Below are 9686 nucleotides of genomic sequence, written 5' to 3'. Positions count from 1 at the left end.
CACCAGTGTGAGCGCTGAAAAAAGGAGGGTCCCTCCAAGGCTTGTTGCTCCCTGGGCAAGGGACGGGGGTCGCACAGACCCTCCCTGGGGCCCAGCGCTGCCCAGCCTGCATGCTGGCTGATTAACACCTAATTAGATGATGGACAAGTCTGAGCATCACCAGAGCTGCCTGTGTCCCCACTACAGCCCCTGGTGCCACAGGTGCCCCAGTGCCCGAGCCCCTGCCCACAGCCCCCTGCCCACCACAGGTCAGAGCCCACCTTCCCCCTCCGGGCACCGGGAACCCCCAGCACATCCCCGGGGCCAGCCAAGCAAAACAGCCCCATCAAACCCCTGCAGAGACGAGCTGACCCCCACACCAGCAACCCGGGGTGCCTCGGGGCAAGGTGGGCAGTTCCCCACTCCGAAGCCTCCACAGAGCCACTCTGCTGCCCGCCCCGTGCCCCGCCAGCCCCAGCTCCCCCCCGCCAGCCCCGGCAACACCAGCTGAGGCTTGAATTTCCCTCTGGACAATGGGGAAGGCGAGCTGGGATTGTAACCAGAGCGGAGGATAAATAAAGCTGCCCAGAAGTTTCCATTACCCGCACCTCGGGCTTCTGCGGGGGACATCAAAGCTGAGCCCTCTCTGCCCCAAGGTCCCGTGCCCCCAGCCCATCACCCTGGCCCCTGGCCTGGCCCCTCGCAGCCCCTCAGCCTGGCACAGAGGCCCCGGCAGCCGATGGCACCGACACAAATCACCTTCAGAGCGCGGAGTGGAAAAGATGATTCGTTAAGTGTGACAGCACAGGAAAACCCTCCTCCTCCTCCTCGCCGGGAGGCAGAACCGGCCCCAGGGAAGCCACGGGGGGAGCTGGATGGAGGGACCCCCAGTACCACACTCCTGCCAGAGCCAGTGGCACCCCGGCATGGCCCAGCACGGCTTGGCCTGGCACGAGAGCCCTGCCGAGCTCAGAGGGTCCCGGGGGGCAGCTCTCGACCCCCTCAAATCCCTGCAAACAGCACCAGGCTCGGTTCAAATAACACATCCAGGGTTTATTGTTTTTTCCATTCCTCGCAGCTAATGATTAAAAAAAAAAAAAAATCTAAAATAAATTACAGAATTAAATAAACACGGATGGATTATTCCTCTCCCTGCCCCGTCCCCGCCGCCCCCCCCAAAGAAAGCGTTAGAAGAGTCACTGGATTTGGCAACAGCAACAACAACAAAACAACCTCTAGGAAAAAGCAGCTACTTGTCAGTGAGTGGTGCTGGGGGGTCCCGCGGCCTCGCCCACCCCCCCAAGCCGTGTCCCCCCCGCCGCCGCGCAGCCCCTGCCCTCGCCCCTTACCCGTGAGGCCGCTTCCCCCGGCGCTGGTGGGGGGGGGGGGGGGCAGCCCCCCCTCTCTAGACGTGCGTCGGGTTGTCCAGGTACGGGTCCGTCTTGGTCATGTGCAGCATGACCGTGGGGGCCTTGTAGTGGCAGTGCCCCCCGCCGCAGCTGACCCCGCTGCAGGGCTTGCCCCGCGTCCTCACGCCCAGCCGCCTGTTGCACAGGCTCTGCCAGGTCTGCAGCGTTTTGGAGCTCCACACCCACACCCCGCTGGTGATGCCCACCACCAGCGACATGAAAATCTTTAGCATGAACACGGCCACGGTGGGCACCGAGGCCTCGAGGGAGCAGTTGGCGGCGCGGCGGCCGGGCAGGCGCAGGCAGCCGCGCTCCAGCGCCCGCAGCGTCCAGTAATCCACGTTCAGCCGCTCGTAGAAGTAGCAGACGATGACGCAGGTGGCCGGGACGGTGTAGAGGATGGAGAAGACCCCGATCTTCACCATCAGCTTCTCCAGCTTCTCCGTGTTGGTGCCGCCCGTCTTCATGATCTTGCGGATGTGGAAGAGGGCGACGAAGCCGGTGAGGATGAAGGAGGTGCCGATGACCAGGTAGCAGGAGAGGGGGATGAGGACGAAGCCGGTCAGGGCGCTGACGTCCATGCTCCCCACGTAGCACAGCCCCGTGAGCTCGTCCCCCGCCACCTTCCGCATGGTGAGGATGACGATGGTCTTCATGGCCGGGATGCCCCAGGCGGCCATGTGGAAGTAGCTGCTGTGGGCCTCGATGGCCTCGTGTCCCCACTTCTTACCGGCGGCCAGGAACCAGGTGAGGGTGAGGATGACCCACCACAGCGAGCTGGCCATGCCGAAGTAGTAGAGGATGAGGAAGACGATGGTGCAGCCCGTGCTCTCCAGCCCCTCCTGGATGATGTAGAGCTCGCCGTTCTCCCGGTCGCAGGCGATGTTCTCAGCCCCTGCCACGGAGCGGATGATGAAGGCCACGGAGTAGACGTTGTAGCACATGGAGAGGAAGATGATGGGCCTCTCGGGGTACTGGAAGCGGTGGGGGTCGAGCAGGAAGGTGAGGACGGTGAAAGCGGTGGAGACGAAGCAGAGGGTGGACCAGACGGCCATCCAGATGAAGGCAAAGTCCTTGTCCTCCCGGGACCAGTACACGTCCACCCCGGGGGAGCACCTGGGCGCGCACGAGAGGCTCTTCTCCACGTACTGGAACTTCTCGGGGTTGTCGCAGGCCCCCAGCCCGTTGGGACCCCGGCCCTCGGCGGCGGTGCCCGGCGGCCACGGCCGGGGGGCCACGGGCAGCATCCCCTGCCCCTTGTGCGGCTCGGCGGCCGAGGCGTTCTCGGGGGCCTCCATGCACAGGGCGTTGGGGTCGTTCTTGGTGGGCAGCCTGCTGCAGTCGAGCGACTCGGGCCAGCCGAAGTTGAACTGCTCCATGATGGGGACGCACTTGTGGCGGGCCTGCTCGCACATGGGGCGGCAGGCGGGGATGCTGGCGCTCACCTGGTCGGTGCACATGGGCGCGTAGAGGGAGCAGAGGAAGAAGCGCAGGTGGACGTGGCAGCCGTACTCCACCAGCGGGGCGAACTCGTGCAGCTTCAGGGCGGCCTCGCGCTGGCTCTCGTGCCCCAGCAGGTTGGGCATGCGGGTCAGGTTGTACCCGATCCCGCGGCACATCGGGATGTCCACGGGTTGGCACCGCGCCGCGCGCCCCCGCGGGCCCTCCAGCCCCGCCAGCTCCAAGCCGCGACCCCCCACCCCGAAATGCCACAGCACCCACAGGGCCACCCGCAGCCGCGCCGCCGCCATCGCCCGCCCGCCCGCACCGGCCCCGCGGCTGCTACAGCTCCGCCATCGCCCGGCCACGCCGCCCCCGCCGCCACGGGGCCGATCGCTGCGGTGCTGGAGGCGCCGCGCCGGGGCAGCCCCCGGCCCCGGCCCCGGCCCCGGCCCCGGCCCCGGCCCGCGCCATGCGGCGGCGGCCCCGCCGAGCGCCCCGCGCCGCCCCGCGCCCGCAGACACCGGCAGCGCCCGCCGAGCGCCCCCGCCCCGCCCCGCCCCGCCGGGCGGGTCCGGGGGACGGGCGGGACGGGGAGGGGCGGGGGGCGGGACCCGCGGGGAAAGCGCTCCGGCGGGACCCCGGAGTGGGGACGGGGACACACACGGACATGTGTGCACACGCAGGAACACATGTGTACACACAGGAACACTTGTACACACACAGGACACATGTACACACACAGGGACACATGTACTCACAGGGACACGTGTGCACACACGGACACGTACTCACACGGACACATGTACACAGACAGGGACACACGTACTCACAGGGACACATGTACTCACACGGACACATGCGCACACACACACACGGACACGTGTGCACACGCAGGAACACATGTACACACACAGGGACACATGTACTCACACAGGGACGTGCACACACACGGACACGTACTCACACGGACACACGTACACAGACAGGGACACACATACTCACAGGGACACGTGCACACACAGAGACACATGTACACACACACACGGACACATGTGCACATACACGGACACATGTACACACAGGGACACGTACTCAGACAGACGTGCACACACAGAGACACAGGTACTCACACGTGGACATGTGTACACACATGCACATAGTAACACACACACACATGTGTACAAACACACATATGTACATGTGCACGTGTGCATGCTGACACACACATGCAGCGATGTGCCATGTGCACACACACACATACACACATGTACACACTAACATGCACATGCCCATGTGTACACACACGTACATACACACCAATACACACATGAACACACTGAGGTGCACATGCACACCGACATGTTCGTGTGTACAGCTGCACACACACACACTGATATGCACGTGTCCATATGCACACAGACAGTAACACAGGTACCACACTAACACACACACACACACACACATATAAGTGTGCACATGCACACACACAGGCACAGACTAACACACATGTGAGCAGGAGTAACACGTACACACACACACATACATACACACATGTGCACACTAACATGCCCATGTGTACACACATGTGCATACACACCAATGCACACGTGCACACACACAGGCACAGACCAGCACATACAGCTCTGTGTGTACACACACACACAGAGCCAGGGCACACAGTCCCTGTGGCCCCGCACACCCTCAGGGTGAGCTGTGTGCCCTGGCACATGTGCTCTCACACACACACAGGAACACACGTGGCCTCACCGGTGCCCAGACCTGCCAGGTGCTGCCCCAGGGACCCCCCCCCGTACCTGCAGGGTGTGGGTGAGCAGCTGAGCACACCTTGGCACAGGTGACCATGGGGTCACACCCCAGGGCTGGCCGTCCCCGGGGGAGGGGACCCCGTGCCCACAGGGTGACACCACTGAGCCCGGGGACAGAAACCACCCCTTCAGTCCTGCCGCTGAGAACGGGGGAACTCACAGCACGTGGCACACGGAGCGGTGCCTGTGCCCCGGTGCCCCCGGGGCTGGGGACATGCTGGGATGGGGGTCCACGGGAGGTGGGTCAGCCCCAGCCCCCACAGCACAGACCGAGAGAGCCTTGTCCCTGGGTGTCACCCAGGGCGGGCACAGGGCAGTGGGCAGCAATGCCACTGCAAGGCCAGGGCTCTTCCTGGGCGGTGACACAAATCAGTGCGGCCGAGCTGGGGCTGCCAGCTCCGAAAATCTGCTGTCCCTCTCACCGGGCGACACATCCAATGCCAAGGCATGGGGAGGTGGAGGTGTAAAAAAACACTCTGGGGGTGGCAGCGCCCCTGGGGACAGGCTGTGCTGCCCAGCCACTGTCACAAGGGGCCACCAGCAGCCTCCCACTCCTGGGAGCCGCTGATCCCAGGCGGTCCCTGCTTACTCTGTGACATTCCCAGAACCCATTTGGGAGCAGCTCCTCCACTCCAGGGCCGGTTCCAGCAGCGTTCCCGGGGTGTCCTGCAGGACACCCGGCACCCAGTGCCTGGCTGGCGCCTGGGGGTCCGGGCATCCCGCCATTCCCAGGCATTCCCACAGCCCTGCGATTTCTTTAGTAACAACATAACAACCTGTCAGCACGGCCCCTAATCGCTGACACCCGTCGTACAGGATCCAAACATCCCGGTCTGGAGCTATAGGGAAATTCCATTGGAGCTGCTTATCGGCAACGTAATGGAGGGGGAGATAAGGAGTCGCCCTGGAATTTCCCTCTAGCACAGGCCGTCTGAACACCCGGCTCCAGGGCCCTGGGAAAAGGGTTATTGGGGGATATTTGGGGTGCTGGGTGGGCTTTGTCATCTTGGCCACCAGCTCTGGGGTCCCAGAAATCATTGTCTCGTGTACCCGGTGACACGGGGCAGCTTCAGGGACCTCACAGGTGGGTTAAGAAATGCACTAAGAAACGGCTGGTTTGGGATATTTTGTGCTGTGGTGCAGCTCTGGGGACAGATTGTCACCCATGGCTGAGCTGGCAGCAAAGAGATGGGGATGGGACCTTTCCCGAGGACTCTCATCCCACCCACCCCCAGCCCCAGGGTGTGTGTCCTGAGTAGGGTGAGGGACCCAAGGGTGTCACTGCCACCACTCCAGGGCACCCCAAAGCCCAGCTCCAGACACTGAGGCTTCCCTTTAGGGAACTATTTGCCAAGAAAAGCTGGGAAGCATCACCTGGAAGACCCAAAACATCTCTGACCCAGCCCTGGTTGCCCCACGAGGGTCCCAGGCAGGGGCTGGATGAGACCCCGGGGTCCCAGCCCCACCTTCCTGGCTCAACCCCAATGAGTGCCCTCCTGCCTCCCAGCTTGGACTGTGAAGGGTTAATGGAGGGGGGGGTGTGCACAAACAAATGTCTTTTAATTTAATTTTGCTTTAATATGTAAAACTGTTGCTCTTGGCTCCTGTTACTGCAGCCTGGCCAAGAGCAACACGAGGATTTTCGGAGTCAAGGGGCTCCTTGTCGAGGAGCGGCCGCCCCTCACCTCTGCCCCACACCTTGGGGTGCTCCTCCCTCACCCCACACCCTCCTCAGGTGCTCCGTGAGGTGCCCAAGCCCTGCCTGAGCCTCAAGGATCTGCAGTGGGGACAGCAAAGGATCCTTCCCGGAGCTTTATCCCACTCCAGTGGTGGACAGGGGAGCACGGAGGGGGTGCCACCAACACCCCAAGCCTTGCCCTTACATTGCTCCACTGCCTGAGCTCGATGGAGAGCGACCTGCCCCCCCTGCCCTCACCCCCGGGGTGCGCGGGGACAGCGGGGGGGGAACGGGACAGGGCAGGGGTGGGGACATCCCGGCCACGCACAGAAGCCGAGATCTCCAGCGGGTCTGGGAGCCCCGCAGTGAAAACAAGAACCCCAGGTAGAACAACAGAGAGATTTACGGCCTTGGAAGTGGCCCTGGGCTGCGGATCCAAGATCAATAGCGGGAAGAAAGGACTCTCAGAGCTGCACAGGAATCCTGCCCGGGAAGCGGCCAGGCCGGCGAGCGGGACTGATCACCGGAGCCCGGGAGCCTGTGGTTCCTGGCAGAGCTTTGCCCCATTTCCTTTCTTCCCGTCAACAGCGCCTGAAACCTGTGCTAGAGCCTCGGCGAGGGGAGGGGGACGGGGAGAAAAATCCTCCGGTGCCCCCTCGGGGTACGGAGGGGCTGCAGCAGTGCCCCCCTGCCCGGTCACTGGGGGTCCTGCTGGGGGGAAGGGTTTGGGGCACCAATGATGGAAACAGCCCTGGTGGGAGACAAGGAGGGGGCAGTGGAGCTGGGGAGGGGGTGATGGAGCTGGGGAGGGGGTGATGGAGCTGGGAAGGAGGTGATGGAGGTGGGAAGGGGGTGATGGGAGAGGGATGCAGCAGGGGAGGGGATGTTAGAAGGGGGAGCAGGTGATGAAGCAGAGGAGGGAATGATGGAGTAGAAGAGGTGTAAATGGAACCTGGGAGAGAGTGATGGAGCAGAGGGGGCAATGATGGAACAAAGGGAGTGATGGAGGTGGGGAGGGACTGATAAAGCTGGGCAAGGGGTGATGGATCCAGGGAGGAGGTGATGGAGCTGGAGAGAAGGCAAAGGAGGTGGGGAGGGGGCAACAGGGCAGGGGACGAGACAACAGGGCAGAGGACAGGGAGATGGAATTAGAAAGGGGTGATGGATGTGGGGAGGGGTGATGGAACTGTGGCAGGACCATGGGGTCTGTCCTGCCCAGCCTTGGCCAGGGCAGCAGGACTTGCTGCAGGGTGGTGAGAGGCTCTGTGCCAGCACTGCCCTCACCCCTGCCCTGCCGAGCCCCCAGACCCTCGGGGGTCCCAGTTCCTCCTGGTGCCACAGGCAGGGGCTGGGGCAGGGAGGGGAAAACCACCTCCCAAGGACACGCCACTGGCTGTGCCCAGGGCAAGCTGGGGCTCTGGGCACCCCGTGCCCTCCCTGCCAGCCTGGAGGCGGGTGATGGCACAGCCCTGCAGGGATCCGGGCAGGATGATTTTCCCTTCCTGAAGAATTTCACAGGAATAGCTGCACGAAAGGCCAGCGGCTTCGATTTCAAAGGGATGCCAGTGCCGGGGCCGGATGGGCTGGCGAGCAGGTGGAGGGGTCCATCCTGGGAGCACCCCACGGGGCTGTGGGCTGGCACCCACCCGGCCAGGGGGGCAGCTGAGTCCTGCCCCTGCCACCCTCTCCTTGGGGACACCGGGAGCACCACCAGGAGCGATCCTCAGTCCTGAACCCCTCCTACCCCAGGCACAGCCCTGTGTGATGCCAAGGCACACACACGGGCACAGACCATGCCCACCGTGATCTCTGTGCCCCCAGCCACGCTCCTTGCCATGGGCAGGTGCAGTGGGGAGGGAAGATGGGGAATTTTGGGGACAGTCTCCAAACAAGTGGGTGGAGCACAAGTTGTGTCCCTGGCAATGCCGTGTGTGAGGCCTCCAGTCACCTCCTGGCCTTGGTTCCCCTGCAGGTGTTTGTGGTGACAACCCAGCCCATGGTGCAAGGACGCTGTGGCCATGGCTCAGGGACAGGAGGTGACATGTGTGACAACCCAGGGATGCTCACTGCAGCCTGGGCACCCTGTCAGCCCATCACCCCACCCTGCTGCTGGCCAGTGCCCCTCCCTGGCCATGGCCACGGGGGCCCTGGGCTGTGACCTCCTGTCCACGCAGCGGTGACACGAAGCTGGCAGCAGACAGGTGGCACAGGGCATGTCCCCACCCCCAGGAGCCCTGGGAGCCTGAGGGACCAGCACAGGGACCACGTGGGACTCAGGGCATGGGGCAGGAGGGCAGTGGGTGTCCTGGGGGAGCCCCGGCTGGGAGAAGGAGGAACGAGAGGGGACAGTGCCCATCACCCCACCTAACCGAGAGTATTTCAGGCTGGTGAGGGTGGTGGCAGCACAAGAGGCTGCTTTCAGCCCCTGGTGGCACTGGGACTCATGTCCTCAGCGGTGGGAGCGCCCTCCCATCGAAGGGGAACCTGGACTGAGCCATGTTCTGTCCTCAGCCACCTCGCTCAGCCCTCCAGACCCTTCTGGGGGAGCACAGGACCCAGGTGAGCCTCAGGAACAGACGTTCACTCTGAGCCCCACTGATGGCAGCAGCTGCAGATTGGAGCAGCTGCCCGATGGAGGCAGGGGAAGGGCTGGAGCTCCCTCCCAGCTGGCTCAGCCCCGGGAAGAGCCGCTCATCCAGCCCCAGGCCGGGCCGTGGGGCAACCGTGTGCCCCCCCAGCTGATCTTCAGTGCCCACCCCCGTTCCTTGGCATCCTAAGAACGGGCAGAGGAGGCTCCGTGTTGCTCCCAGACAACACCCCAAGCCAGCACAGGAGCCCTTTCACCCGCAGCCCCGCTCGCCCCCCGAAGTGAAGCTCCTTCCCCAGGACGCCCCATCCCGGGGCGGTGCCGGCCCCGGGTCCCGGGGCACAGACACACTCGGCCCTTTCTCCTGCTCGGCGCTGGCAGGAGGCTCCATCGCCGCACAAAGCGCCTCCTTGTTCGCCCGGCCCCGGGCCGGCTTGTGGGGAATGGCAGGGAATCGCCTCCGTTTCCTGCTGGAGTTTTATTACATTCACCGTATAAATAAATAAATACGATCCCGAGGAGAAGGGGAGAGCACGGGGCAGGCTGGAGCCAGGCAGGACGTGGGCTGGGACCGAGCCCCGTGGCACCGGGGCTGGGGGCACCTCGGGAGGGGGCAGGGGATGCCCCACGGCAGCTGTGTGCCCGGGATGTCCGTGTTCCCTGGGCCCTCGTGCCTTTCCAAGGAGCAGCTGAAAGCAGCAAAATCCAGGAGGCAGCTCTGCAGCCCCGGGGCTGCTGTAGGTGCTCAGCCAGGGACTGTGGGC

General features: G+C 63.9%; 1 protein-coding gene across 1 annotated transcript; it reads right to left on the bottom strand.

Annotated features, from left to right (window-relative positions):
* Window positions 1-1011: 1011 nt before the first annotated feature.
* Window positions 1012-3485, bottom strand: FZD9 (frizzled class receptor 9). Its single transcript, XM_051809356.1, has one exon. The coding sequence runs from the start codon at window positions 3137-3139 to the stop codon at window positions 1385-1387; it is 1755 nt and encodes a 584-aa protein (XP_051665316.1). The 5' UTR covers window positions 3140-3485; the 3' UTR covers window positions 1012-1384.
* Between the last annotated feature and the right edge of the window lie 6201 nt (window positions 3486-9686).

Source organism: Manacus candei, unplaced genomic scaffold (genome assembly GCF_025592945.1).
Source record: "Manacus candei isolate 608988 ecotype Guabito, Panama unplaced genomic scaffold, ASM2559294v1 h1tg000076l, whole genome shotgun sequence".
Classification (NCBI taxonomy): domain Eukaryota; kingdom Metazoa; phylum Chordata; class Aves; order Passeriformes; family Pipridae; genus Manacus; species Manacus candei.
The sequence above is the reverse complement of the archived record's forward strand: the minus strand, read 5'-3'. Positions and strand labels throughout refer to the sequence as shown.